Genomic DNA, 14,450 nt, shown 5'->3' with positions numbered 1-14,450 from the left:
GAGCTAGCATTGAAGTGTTGTTCCAAGAAGTGGGCTTGACTGGAAGGTCGCATCACACAATTATTTTTCAGGCACTTCGGATGCGAATTCATCATTGCAACTTTGAGAACTTTACTGCGCCATCCGAACAAGACAGTCAGGGCAAAAGCACCCCAGGCGCAAAGATGCGAGCTGGTGCCAGTGCCATAGAGACTGGCCACTTAGGCGAGTTCCACCAGCGCTGAGGATGAAGATACCTACTCCGCCTCGGCCAGTTGCCGGCAGAATATAATCCGCCAATTACCGGACGACAACGGACGGAAGAAAGAAGAACAGCTCTTGCCCACTTGGTTATATACACTACTGGCTATTAAAATTGCTACAGCAAGAAGAAATGCAGATGATAAACGGGTATTCGTTGGACAAATATATTGTACTAGAAGTGACATGTGATTACATTTTCACGCAATTTGGGTGCATAGATCCTAAGAAATCAGTACCCACAACAACCAACCCTGGCCGTAATAACAGCCTTGATGCGCCTGGGCATTGATTCAAACAGAGCTTGGATGGCGTGGACAGGTACAGCTGTCCATGCAGCTTCAACACGATACCACAGTTCCTCAACAGTAGTGACTGGCGTATTGTGACAAGCCAGTTGCTAGGCCAGCATTGAGCAGACGTTTTCAGTTGGTGAGAGATCTGGAGAATGTGCTGGCCAGAGCAGCAGTCGAACATTTTCTGTAACCAGAAAGGCCCGTACAGGACTTGCAACATGCGGCCGTGCGTTATACTGCTGAAATGTAGGGTTTCGCAGGGATCGAATGCAGGGTAGGGCCACGGGTCGTAACACATCTGAAATGTAATGTCCACTTTTCAAAGTGCCGTCAATGCGGACAAGAGGTGACCGAGACGTGTAACCAATGGCACCCCACCACCATCACGCCGGGTGATACACTAGTATGGCGATGACGAATACACGATTCCAATGTGCGTTCACCGCGATGTCATCAAAGACGAATGCGACCATCACGATGCTGTAAACAGAACCTGGATTCATCCGGAAAAAATGACGTTTTGCCATTCGTGCACCCAGGTTCGTCGTTGAGTACATCATCGCAGGTGCTCCTGTCTGTGATGCAGAGTCAAGGCTAACCGCAGCCATGTCTCCGAGCTGATAGTCCATACTGCTGCAAACGTCGTCGAACTGCTCGTGCAGATGGTGTTGTCTTGCAAACGTCCCCATCTGTTGAATCAGGGATCGAGACGTGGCTGTACGATCCGTTACAGCTATGCGGATAAGATACCTGTCATCTCGACTGCTAGTGATACGAGGCCGTTGGGATCCAGCATGACGATCCGTATTACCCTCCTGAACCCACCGATTCCATATTCTGCTAACAGTCATTGGACCTCGACCATCGCGAGCAGCAATGTCAAGATAAACCACAATCGCGATAGGCAACAATCCGAACTTTATCGAAGTCGGAATGTGATGGTACGCATTTCTCCTCCTTACACGAGGCATCACAACAACTTTTTACCAGGCAACGCCGGTCAACTGCTGTTTGTGTATGAGAAATCGGTTGGAAACTTTCCTCATGTCAGCAGGTTGTAGGTGTCGCCAACGGCGCCAACCTTGTGTGAATGCTCTGAAAAGCTAATCATTTGCGTATCACAGCATCGTCTTCCTGTCGGTTAAATTTCTCGTCTGTAGGACGTCATCTTCGTGGTGTAGCAATTTTAATGGCCGGTAGTGTATCATCATCCAGGGCTGACTTAGATAGGGAACTCTGTTTTGTGAACTCTTAAAAGTGAACAGATAATTGTTGTAAATTGGATTTGCTATGTACTGTGATGTTTACCTACGATTTTTTGCACTTAGCCATTGAGGGTTTTTGTGTTTTACATTACATGCAGTGTTACAGACTTCATTTTTCCACAAGTGACAAACATAAATAAACCTTTTTCACCCATTTAAATTGGAAGCTGAAATTTTTGGTGAATTTCATGAACGTCCCCCGTTCAAGCCAGGCAGGAGAGAATCTGTATGGAGGAAGAAATTAAAAATGATCGGAAGTACTTACGAGCTGCTGCGGCGTTGGTGATGGTGACCCAGAAGTCTATAGTCTTCTCCGGGCCGAGTTCCTCGTAGTCCCACTTCTTCTTGACGCGGACGGCGCCATTGGGCTCGACGGTGACCCAGGGGTTCTCGTCGCGGATCTTGAAGGTCTCGCGCTCCGTCTCCTTCTCCAGCTGGAAGACGACGCGGCCCTCGGTCTCGCCGTCTGCCTCTGTGAACTCTATCCTCTTGGTGGGCCGCACGGCGCGCGTCACGCGGCGCTTGGTGATGCGGTGCACGCTCGGCACGACTTCAGCCACTTCTTCCGGGTCGGGGCCGGGTTCGAACTCTTTCTCGATGTCGTCGATGTGTTCTTCTTCCTCAGATATCGCCAGGAGCTCTCGATCCTGCTGGACCGGGGGCGGCACGTTGAACTGGAGGAAGACGCGCGCCGGTTCGACCGCACTGCGACTGGGGGAGCGGAGGTCGTGCGCCTCGACGATTATCTCGTAGTCGGTGTCCTCCTGCGGCGGGTCGCCGGCCAGCAGCAGCTCGCCCGTCTGCGGCACGATCACGACCAGCCGGCTGGGCGCGCCCAGGGAGAAGACGACGCGGTCCCCGTCGCCGTCCGTCGCGGAGACCTTGCCGACAGTGCGGAAGCGGCCCGGCGGCGGCACCCAGCCCACGTCGACGGGGAAGCGGTACTCCTTGCTGGAGAAGACGGGGCCGTTGTCGTTCTCGTCGAGCACGCGCACGCGCAGCGTGGTGATGGCGCGCTCCAGCCCGAGGGCGTCCTCCGCCTCGACGGTGAGCTCGTAGTCGGCCTGCTGCTCGCGGTCCAGCGGCCAGGCGGTGACGAGCGCGGCGCTGGAGCCGTTGTCCGCCTCCAGGCGGAAGGCGCCGCCGGGGTCGCCGACGAGCAGCCGGTAGAGCAGCGGGCCGCCGCGCCAGCCGGCCGCCGGCTCCAGCGTGGCCACGTGCGTGCCCGCGGGCGCGTTCTCCGCCACCGTGGCCGGGTCGCGGCGCTCCTCGAAGCGCAGCATGTCGCGCCGGTCCAGCACGGCCACTTCCAGCGTCCGGTTCACGGCTCCGTCCTCGAGCACGGCGAGCGTCACGTTCCGACCGAGCAGCGGCCGCAAGTCTGCCGTGGTCATGAGTATGCCGCCGGGCACCAGGGTGAAGAAGTCGGAGAATCCGGTGTCGAGCAGACGGTAGCTGTGGTCCTTCGGGAACTGGCGGACGTCGAAGCCGGGCCGCGTGTCGTGCGCCAGCACGGCGACGCTGCGGCGCCGCGGCGGAGTCCTGGTCCGCAAGGAAGCGTCAGCGGGAGCCGCGCAAGCACACCACAGCAGCACCGCCGCCGCCGCCGCCGCCACCAGCCGAGTCCCAGGCATCGCCACACGCCTGCAAGCACACAGGCACGCCTTCACTTAGATTTTTGGACAACATGGTTGTGGAGAAAAGTAGCGATTAGTATGATTAGTCAATAATTCAAAAACAGTCTTCATCGCATTTATAATAATAATAATAACAATTATTATTACTATTATTATTATTATTATTATTATACCGCCAACCAGTTTCAACCCGACACAGGGGTCATCTTCTGGGCGTTTACACCATTGGTCGACTGCTGGTGGTGTCAGTCCTGTCTACATAACGGTAGGTTCAAATGGTTCAAATGGCTCTGAGCACTATGCGACATAACTTCTGATGTCATGAGTCGCCTAGAACTTAGAACTAATTAAACCTAAGTAAGCGCCTGGAACCGCTCGGCCACCCCGGCCGGCTTTAAAATTCAAGTTAAAAGGATATCAATGATACGATTCGTTAATGACATTACTATCTCGAGTGAAAGTGAAGAAGAATTGCATGATCTGCCGAACAGAATGAACAGTCTAATGAGTACAGAGAATGGACTGAGAGTAAATCGAAAAAAGACAAAGGTAATGAGAAGTAGTAGAAATGGGAACAGCGAGAAACTTAACATGAGGATTGATGGTCACGAAGTAGACCAAGTTAAGGAATTCTGCTTCCTAGGCAGTAAAATGACCAGTGACGGGCGGAGCAAGGAGGACATCAAAAGCAGACTAACAATGGCATTCCTGGCCAAGAGAAGTCTATTAATATCAAATATCGGCCTTAATTTGTGGAAGAAATTTCTGATAATGTACATCTGGGGTACAGCACTGTATGTTAGTGGAACGTGGACTATGGGAAAATCGAAACAGAAGAGAATCGACGTATTTTAGGTGTGATGCTACATACGAATGTTGAAAATTAGGTGGACTGATAAGGTAAGGAATGAGGAGGTTCTGCGCAGAATCGAAGAGGAAAGGAATATGTGGAAAACACTGACAAGAGAAGGAACATGATGATAGGACATCTCTTAAGACATCAGGGAATAACTTCCATGGTACTAGAGGGAGCTGTAGAGGGCAGAAACTGTAGAGGAAGACAGAGATTGGAATACATCCAGCAAACAACTGAGAATGTCGGTTGAGGGAATTCGTGGCGGGCCGCATAAGAAAAAGTATTAGACAGATCGAAGATTGCAACGATAATTAAAGACTTTTGGGCCAGCCCAGTTCCAGGGGCACGCCCACTGGGATCAGCTCGCTGGGCGTGCCCATCTCATAGTAGATTTATATCAAACTGGCACAGCCTGTAACGCTGCAGGTAGTGTAGCGTAGTTGATTAGCATAGAATACCTTCAATACGGAGTCATAGTACTTAACATAACTTGCCTGTAGCAGATCAGTTACTAACACACTACTTGTAGATCAGCTGGAACAATATATTATTGTAACACTGATACGAACCAGTAATTATATAAGGTAGTAGTTTATCATCTATAAAAATACAGACTGAATAAAGAATTTTAAAAAAATGACTACATTAACACCCAAAGGCGGAAATAAATGGCTATAGGGTGGGGCACGGAAAACCGTCTCCGTGTGCTAGACGGTTCACTCTCACCCACCAATTATCATTTATTATTTCCAAGCAGTTGCGACTACCTTTTGTACTCTTAGTATGACAGTCGTCGAGACTTGATTAAAACGTGTCAACTAAATACACTGGCGGAAAAAAAATAGTACACTCTTTTAGAAATTTCGAATTCATTGAAGATTTATCGTTGCTACAGTGCATATGAAGTGCACGAAATGATTACATTTACAGATTTACAGATCAACAGCACAGGCGGTTCTGGGGTACTGGGTAGCGACTCTTGCTGTAACACATTAGTACACCGTTAGCTTTCACGGGCGGCAGTGCACGCACTGACTCTAGCATCCAATCGATCTTACAGATGGTGAATTCTGTCCCGGGATACGTTATCCCACACCCGCTCGACCTGTTCACGCTGTTCTTAAGAGGTGTCGGTCGACGAGTCGTACGACTCACTTCTCATCCCATCATATCCCACGCATGCTCGACTGGAGACCAGGGAAGCTGCTGCACGTAGAGTTTCACGGGCACTGTGTGGAGCGAGCATTAACCATTTGGATCGACACATCTTCCCGTTGCAAGAACGGCCACGGCCATTTTATGCGGCTTTATGATGGCAGGGTTACATATCAAACGACTTTTGCACAATATGATGTTGCCCCAAAAAGATGAAACGCTTTATTGACATTGAATAACTTCGCAACCGAGACTGTTTTTATTCCGCAATAATTCCAAACCGTTTTCTGTAGCACCCTGCCACGATGGAATACTGTAGGTGGTCATTTCGAACAATTGAGAGTGGAATATTGTACCCGCTGCTGTATTTCGTGAGTGATGAAAGGTGATACCTTCAATTGGACATGTGGACTCCCAGAACGCTAGATACTGGTCAACAAACAACCTCTCTACAATGATTGAGGAACCTCTTCACGGTGAAAAAATCGGAGTGTTGTGTGCCGTGTTCAACAAGTCGGATTGTGGGTCACATTTTTTTGAAACAACGATAAACACTGCTGTGTATATGGAAGCTTTGAGTAAGTTTACGTATAGTTGACCTCCATGAAAATACGTATGCTGTCTTTCAACAGGATGTCACACCTAACGCAAGTCAATCTTACGAATTCATGAAAGATTAACAGAAGAAAGGGTTGTCAGGAAAATGGATTGTGGCCGCCGCGTTCGCCGGGCCTAACCACTTGTGACTTTCATCTTTGTGCCAGTCTGAAGGAAAAAAGGAAATGAGCGTTTGACGTAATTGGCCGGGAGGCCCTTTGCGGGGCAGGTCCGGCCGCCTTGGTGCAGGTCTCATTACATTCGACGCCACATTGGGCGACTTGCGCGCCGGATTGGTATGAAATGATGATGAAGACAACACCCAGTCCCTGAGTGGTGAAAATCCCCGATCCAGCCGGGAATCGAACCCGGGCCCCTTAGGACGGCAGTCTGTCACGCTGACCATTTAAAAAAAAAATTTAATCTCATTTTGTTAGTTTTCGTTCGTTGTATCTGCTCGGGGTGGACGTCGCAAGACACCCGTTTCAGTTCGTCGTTGATCCATTAACTCAGTTTTTTATCGCAGAGGGCAGCTAACTCACTGACTGAACACGCAGAGTTAACGTGCCGGCTGACCATTCAGCTATCAGGGCGGACAGTCTGAAGGAGAAAGTATACGGGAATAACCTGTTAACGCAGGAGGACTTGAAGGACAAGATTCGTAATGAAATTTTTGATAACTGACGCGGCAGAGTTGCGCAGAGTGTACATTAACATATTACGGTGCGTGCAAAAGTTAATTCAAGGGCAACGTCATTTTCAGCACCTAGCGCAATGTAAGGTAAAAAATAAGCTTAATCCAGTAAATATTGAACTTTGCATTAGCTTATTTGTTATTTCTTTACTACCTCATTATTACATGTTTATTTATCTGTTGTTGTATCTGCTTGTGATGGGCAGCAATTCGTGCATTATTGGCGAGAAGTCTGTACTTCAGGGCCGGTTTTTCGTGCGCCACGTTCTACTTATCCCTTTCTTATTTCTGTATCCACCTAGGTCGCTAAAGTGAACACACACACAAAATGTAAAGAAGATGACTATATCTTCAAAACTGTTTCCAGCAGTCCTAGAAAAAGCTGTGTCTAAATTGAATGGGAAAACAAAGGAAATACAAGATCTCGGAAAGATATTAAATAACCACAGGTCTGCTGACGATATTGTTCCCTATGAAAATAATACAACAGAAGTTCAAATACTGCTTAGCGAACTTGTGTTAGTTTGCTGTGACGTTGGTCGAAAATGTGCGTGAAAAAACCAGTCATGATGAATGAATGGACACTGGAGGGCAATACGAAGGGCCTTCAATAAGATATGAAACACGGCGTTTTTTTCCCTGCCAGGTTCGGTTGAAAAAATGTGGGGCTGGTTGTGGGACTTGGTGTAATATTACCGCTTCAGCTCCTAAGTTTCACGAATTTACGACTGGTGACAGTTCCTTACTAACGGAGGTGCGTTCCAAACAGAGAGCTGACATTGAGCGTCTTGTGTGGGAAAACCAGAGCATCATAGATATTCAAGGGCGCTTGCAGAATGTCTACGGAGACCTGGCACTGAATAAAAGCACGGTGATTCGTTGGGTGAGGCGTCTGTCATCATCAAACAAGATCGGGTAAACCCGTCCCATTTCCTGCTTGCCGGTCGCCCGCACACAGCTGTGACACCTCCAGTGTTGAAACGTGCGGACACTCTCATTCGATGTGATCGACGGATCACAATCAAACCACCTCGCTGCACAAGTGGGCGTCTCTGTTGGTAGTGCTGAAAAACTCATACATCATTTGTGTAAGTCAGAGATTTGTGCCCTCTGGGTTTTTCGTCGTCTAGCAGAAGATCATAAAGAGCAACGAGTTTCGCCCATTCAAGGATGCACTCCGCAGGAAGCTGTACCTGGATGATGGGGATTTTATGATGCAGCAAGATGTTGGCTCCGACGTCGACCATTGGAGTGGTACCACACAGGACTACACTAACGTGGCGCAAGGCCGTCGTACTGAATGGAGATTATGTTGAAAAATAGTGTTTTGTAGCCAAAAGAGTGGGGAATAATATAGTGCATTGGAATTATGAGTAAATTAATCTGCTTTCAGAAAAAAAATGTTGCATTACTTATTCAACACCCTTCGTAAAGCGCAAAGGGTACAGAATACGTATATCTGGGTCAGTTTGTGAATATGAAGCGAGAAATAAAACCAGAAATATTTCATCGTATTAAATTGGGTTGGCAAGTTTAATATTTGAAATCTAAAATGGCTAAGCTGAAGAAAACAATTTTTGACCAATGTATATCGCCAGGAATAACTTATGACTGTTAGACATCGACATTAAATGAGTTCATTGTTAGAAAACTAATAGTAACCCAAAGATAAATGGAACGATTAACGATGGACGGGATGGAGTAAGTGAAAATATTCAAATATTTATCAGTGGTTTCTAAGATACTGCTACACAAATGTAATCGTAATGGGTATGCCGCAGGTGACATTAATTCAGTGAACCGTTTCATTGGCAGTTTATGTGGCAAATTATACTTAAAAAAATTCTACCATTGACATCAATGCATTAAATAATTTCGTTTCTCCTTTATGTATATGTTGCGTTGTTAATCTGACGTCACACATACATTCTTCTTTAATGTATATTTGTCAATACTTGTACTCAAACTGTTCCCAAAGAGAGAAGAAGAACGGACTTCATCTGTAGACACATCCTGGCTACTTTTGCGGAAAGTGACACACCAAAGTATCACTACTTGTACCTTCTATGGGCTCTGTAATGCCGTTGAAACATTATAAAGTTTCGATTAAGTAATCAATTTCTCTCTACATCACAAAGATACAAAAGTTCTCGATATACTCCAATAACCGACTGTCGAAAATGCACACATAGAAAACCCAGTTACGATACTTTCTGCGTTTCCAGAAACATTTCAGTTTAAAACTAGAGTGATAAATTCGTAGCCGGCCGAAGTGACCGTGCGGTTAAGGGCGCTGCAGTCTGGAACCGCAAGACCGCTACGGTCGCAGGTTCGAATCCTGCCTCGGGCATGGATGTTTGTGATGTCCTTAGGTTAGTTAGGTTTAACTAGTTCTAAGTTCTAGGGGACTAATGACCTCAGCAGTTGAGTCCCATAGTGCTCAGAGCCATTTGAACCATTTGATAAATTCGTATTGAATTGTCTTTGACTAAACACTGCAGATTACTAAAGAAACTTCCCATCTACAGATGGCACATGTGTCATGTCGAAAACTGTGGAGAACGGTGCGAATGATTTAAGGGAGCAGATAGTATCTACATGAGGTTTGCGGAGAACACTGTATCCTACCGCTTAACTGCCACAAAACTCACTGAATGCAACTTGTGAAGGGGCTGTGCAAAATGACATTTTGTTATCATACAATGTACAAAATTCAGTGATTTGAAAATTATAAAAGAAATTCGAGATTCGGGAAAACATTTTACAAAAAATTGAATACTGTTGTCTTCGGCATCAAAATGGTCCCATCTGTCACTGACAAACGTAAACTATTGCGTACTTTATCTTTCTTCACTCAATTGTGTTCCATGGTACCTGAACAGCTAATTTGCTTATTTACAAAAGACATTCTTAGTTCAGATAAGGTCTTTTAGAACGATCTGTGGTTATAAGATAATCAAATTCCGGTACACCGCTGTTTGAGCGCCTATGAATTCTAATTGTGGCTGTGCTGCACATGGTCCTCCATAGGATTTAAATCGAATTTAACAAACTTGTGAAGAGCTTTCACTGGAATGAAAAAAATCGATAAACGAACAATAAATAATCAGCAACGTGGTGCACAATCTCTTTTGCGGACTGTGTGTCAGGATGAAATATCAAAGTTTAATAATACATTCACGTGTCGATACAGTTCACTCTGAGTGCAGAAACAGCATGGGGGGGGGGGGGGGGGGGAGGGGGGGAAACTGTTAAGTTGAGAAATTTGATTGACAAAATTCTAGGCTAATGGCTTAGAACGTCATAGTTAATACTATTTAATCTTTGTGATAACAGTCCACAAAAATCGAATAATAGCTTTACAGACAAATATCAGGAGGTAGTTTAGGACAGCCGACGCAACAGCTGAGGTTCGTATCAACTTAGTCTCGGCTATGGATTGTTAGCCTGCAAAGCAGAAATTAATATGCAACACTGTACTATTTGCCCCAACAGCACCTTCTTCTGCCAGCTTTGGAACTGTTTAATGATTACTCAAACGTCGTTTTGACGGAAATGGTACTGAAATTGGAGCACGTGTCAGCAGTTTTAACACCAAAGAAGGAAGCTCAAAAGTGATTGGAAAACGCTACTAATACGTCAGTTGTAAAAATTTATCATACGTTGTTGAATATCTATGAAGAAATTTTCGCCAATTGACAGGGACGCGTCGAAACAACTGGACCATATGTGACAACTAGTCGGGCGAGCATATGGTTCAGTTTCAGCGAATCATACAGAACCATAAGGCGCACCAGTAACGAGATTGTCTCCTGATCTGAGGCTGTTTGATCCCTGATGTTCAGCAATGTAGGCAGATGTTTCCCTTAACGAAGTGAATTCTGGCTTCACTCTCAGACCACTGTGATAAATTACATTACAACGAGAATTAATTTCTTATCTGCAAAAAATACCTACTATGCTGAAAATAGAGTGTTACGTGGGAAAAGACATTTATTGTGACAAATAAAGAGTAAAATATCGAAGATGACAATGCTTCTTTCATGATTTACATCGCGACAGTCCTTCATATTCTCTGTGTGTGTATTTAGCCTGCTATTTTTTGTGTATTGCTCTCAGACGTATGAATTATGTGTTTGCTAGAGAATGGTTCTACACACCACTACAACTAAGGTATGAATGTCATAACAAAGAATAAATTTAGTCTAATAGGAATAACACCTCTTCAAAATATTAACAAACGCCAGTGAAAACAAACAGTAGGAGTAAAGTAAATCTTTGTTGAGCAAGCTTGTTTATCGCACCACGTGTCGTGCCAGATTTCCTACAGGCAAGTAACCTACTAAATCTGGTTTCAGTTTCCAACCGAAAATATTTCGACAGGGTTCTCTTGCCCTCTATCGCTACATTCATCTTGAAAAATAAAGCAGCTGTTTGCTGATAAGAATAAATTAGTACCTAATAAGGTGGCACAGTGGGGAGAATACACTTTTAGATACTACACAGACCAACTAGATGGATATTTTCCGTGATTTTCACCAACAGTTTAAGGCGAAAGTTGGGATCGTTTCTACGAAAAGGATTCAGCCAATTCCCTTTCCCACACCGTGTCCTGCCCGAGCTTATCCCCGTCTCGGTCGTCGAAAAGATCTTCCTATAATAAAGTAATTCTGTTTCAAAATAAAATCCAACGATTTATAAGTCTGGTAAAAAAATTGTACATCAGTGTTTTTCCTGTTTAATTCCATGATTCTCAGTTGTAACCGCACATGCGGTTCATTTCATGATTTGAGTACGTATTGCGAGTGGTCACAGGAAAGCTGCATGAGATTTCTCCCATGTAAGTAAATATTGTTATACAACTTTGTTGTAGATAATAGCATACGATTCATGTTTATTATGCAACGTGTAGCAACATTCGAAACAGCAAGCGTATTTTCAGATGGTTGGCCTTCTCAAAGCACACGCTCTTTGCATGGTGTATTACACTACTGGCCATTAAAACTGCTACACCAAGAAGAAATGCAGGTGATAAACGGGTATTCATTGGACAAATGTATTATACTAGAACTGACATGTGATTACATTTTCACGCAATTTGTGTGCATAGATCCTGAAAAATCAGTACCCAGAACAACCACATCTGGCCGTAATAACGGCCTTGATACACCTCGGCATTGAGTCAAACAGAGCTTGGATGGCGAGTACAGGTACAGCTGCCCATCCAGCTTCAACACAATACCGCAGTTCATCAAGAGTAGCGACTGGAGTATTGTGACGAGCCAGTTGCTCGGCCACCATTGACCAGACGTTTTCAATTGGTGAGAGGTCTGGAGAATGTGCTGGACAGGGCAGCAGTCGAACATTTTCTGTATCCAGAATGGCTCGCACAGGACCTGCAACATGTGGTCGTGCATTATCCTGCTGAGATGTAGGGTTTCGCAGGGATCGAATGAAGGGTAGAGCCAGGAGTCGTAACACATCTCAAATGTAACGTCCACCTTTCAAAGTGCCGTCAATGCGAACAAGAGGTGACCGAGAAGTGTAACCAATGGCACCCCATACCATCCGGCCGGGTGATACGCCAGTATGGCGATGACGAATACGCGCTTCCAATGTGCGTTCACCGCGATGTCACCAAACACGGATGCGACCATCATGATGCTGTAAGCAGAACCTGGATTCATCCGAAAAAATGACGTTTTGCCATTCGTGCACCCAGGTTCGTCGTTGAGTACACCATCGCAGGCACTCCTGTCAGTGATACAGCGTCAATGATAACCGCAGCCATGGTCTTCGAGCTGATTGTCCATACTGCTGCAAACGTCGTCGAACAGTTCGTGTAGATGTTTGTTGTCCTGCAAACTTCCCCATCTGTTGACTCAGGGATCGAGACGTGGCTGCACGATCCGTTACAGCCATGCGGATAAGATGCCTGTTATCTCGACTGCTAGTGATACGAGGCCGTTGGGATCCAGCACGGCGTTCCGTATTACCCTCCTGAACCCACCGATTCTATATTCTGGTAACAGTCATTGGATCTCGACCAACGCGAGCAGCAATGTCGCGATACGATAAACCGCAATCCTTATAGGCTACAACCCGACCTTTATCAAAGACGGAAAGGTGATGGTACGCATTTCTCCTCCTTCACGAGACATAACAACAACGTTTTACCAGGCAACGCCAGTCAACTGCTGTTTGAGTATGAGAAATCGGTTGGAAACTTTCCTGATGTCAGCACGTTGCAGGTGTCGCCACCGGCGCCAACCTTGTGTGAATGCTCCGAAAAGCTAATAATTTGCATAACACAGCTTCTTCTTCCTGTCGGTTAAATTTCGCGTCTGTAGCACGTCATCTTCATGGTGTAGCAATTTTAATGACCACTAGTGTAGGTATACAGCGCGTGATACTCTTTCTAACTAGAATGCTAAAATGTAATTGTTTTCGGTTTTCTATCTTTTTGCTTTCCTTCACCATTGCCGTGCATCACCTAAATGTCGTACAAATTACATTTTATATTTAGTAGGAACACATGGTTCGGATATGAAGGCAGAAATAGCGGTGCATTTCCTCACTAAACGGAAAACTCAGAAGTATGAGGCTACTACGCTGCTTCCCCTTCTCACTACTTGAAAATGGCACACAAGTGTTCCACGCCTCTACAAAGAGCCTCTGCAAACAGCTGCGCGAGCAGTGAATTACGTTTCTAGTAACCATGAACAAGAGAACTGGAGTGCCCTCGTCGACAAGGATGAACCTGCAAGATGGAGCAGGTAACGTGTAAAGTATCGAAAAAATCATAACAGTCCGTCTTCAGTAACATTGTCTTGAAATAACTCCCTACAGAAACGTTACGAACCAATTAAGCCAAGCTTTCCACGCAGCAGACTGATCATTAGCAAAGCGTAAGTACACGTGCAAGCTTAGGTAAACAGAGATTCTGTGGAGTATATTACAATAGTTATACACGATTACGGTCAGGATTGTTCGTAATCATCAGCTGTGGTGTTCACTAGTTGGCTCCCACGGTCAGTAACCAGAAGGTAGTTGGTGCCGACTGTTGCGGCGTAACGACAAGGGCCGGCACGAAGACGAAGAAAGCAAAAGCAGAGAAGGCTGTGTGAGACGACGTCAGCCAATAGCCCGCTGACCAGGACCGCACCACAACAGGAGCGGCCTCTGCAAGGAGACAATATAAGCACCGCTCCTGCCAGCCTCGGCCGCACAGTACTAGACGGAGACCAGCAGAGCAGCGCAGTACTAGACCCGGCCTAGCAGAGAGCGCTATGATAGCAGTTATTAGTGATCCACAAACTGTGTGAGGAACTTGAGTGAACATTGTAGATAGCAAAGAACTGACTCACTTGCATATCGACCGTCGCTTGCGAAACCGTTGTAAATTCAGATCTAACAAGGGAACCTCCCCATCGCACCCCCCTCAGATTTAGTTATAAGTTGGCACAGTGGATAGGCCTTGAAAAACTGAACACAGATCGATCGAGAAAACAGGAAGAAGTTGTGTGGAACTATGAAAAAATAAGCAAAATATACAAACTGGGTCGTCCATGTGCAATATAGGCAATGTTAAGGGCAGTATGAGACGAGGAGAGCCGTGGTCCCGTGGTTAGCGTGAACAGCTGCAGAGCTAGAGGTCTTTGGTTCAAATCTTCCCTCGACCGAAAATTTTAACTTTTTATTTTCAGTTTA

At 45.9% G+C, this 14,450-nt stretch overlaps 1 protein-coding gene across 1 annotated transcript in view; it reads right to left on the bottom strand.

The window, feature by feature from the left end:
• Positions 1 to 2,004: 2,004 nt before the first annotated feature.
• Positions 2,005 to 14,450, bottom strand: part of LOC126484971 (neural-cadherin-like) — a 234,410-nt gene continuing 221,964 nt past the window's right edge. The window contains exon 2 of the mRNA XM_050108575.1: positions 2,005 to 3,445. Coding sequence (XP_049964532.1) covers positions 2,005 to 3,435 — 1,431 coding nt within the window. The 5' untranslated portion in view covers positions 3,436 to 3,445. The remainder of the gene's footprint in view (positions 3,446 to 14,450) is intronic.

This window comes from Schistocerca serialis, chromosome 6 (assembly GCF_023864345.2).
Source record: "Schistocerca serialis cubense isolate TAMUIC-IGC-003099 chromosome 6, iqSchSeri2.2, whole genome shotgun sequence".
NCBI lineage: Eukaryota > Metazoa > Arthropoda > Insecta > Orthoptera > Acrididae > Schistocerca > Schistocerca serialis.
This window is presented reverse-complemented; position numbering and strand designations above follow the sequence as displayed.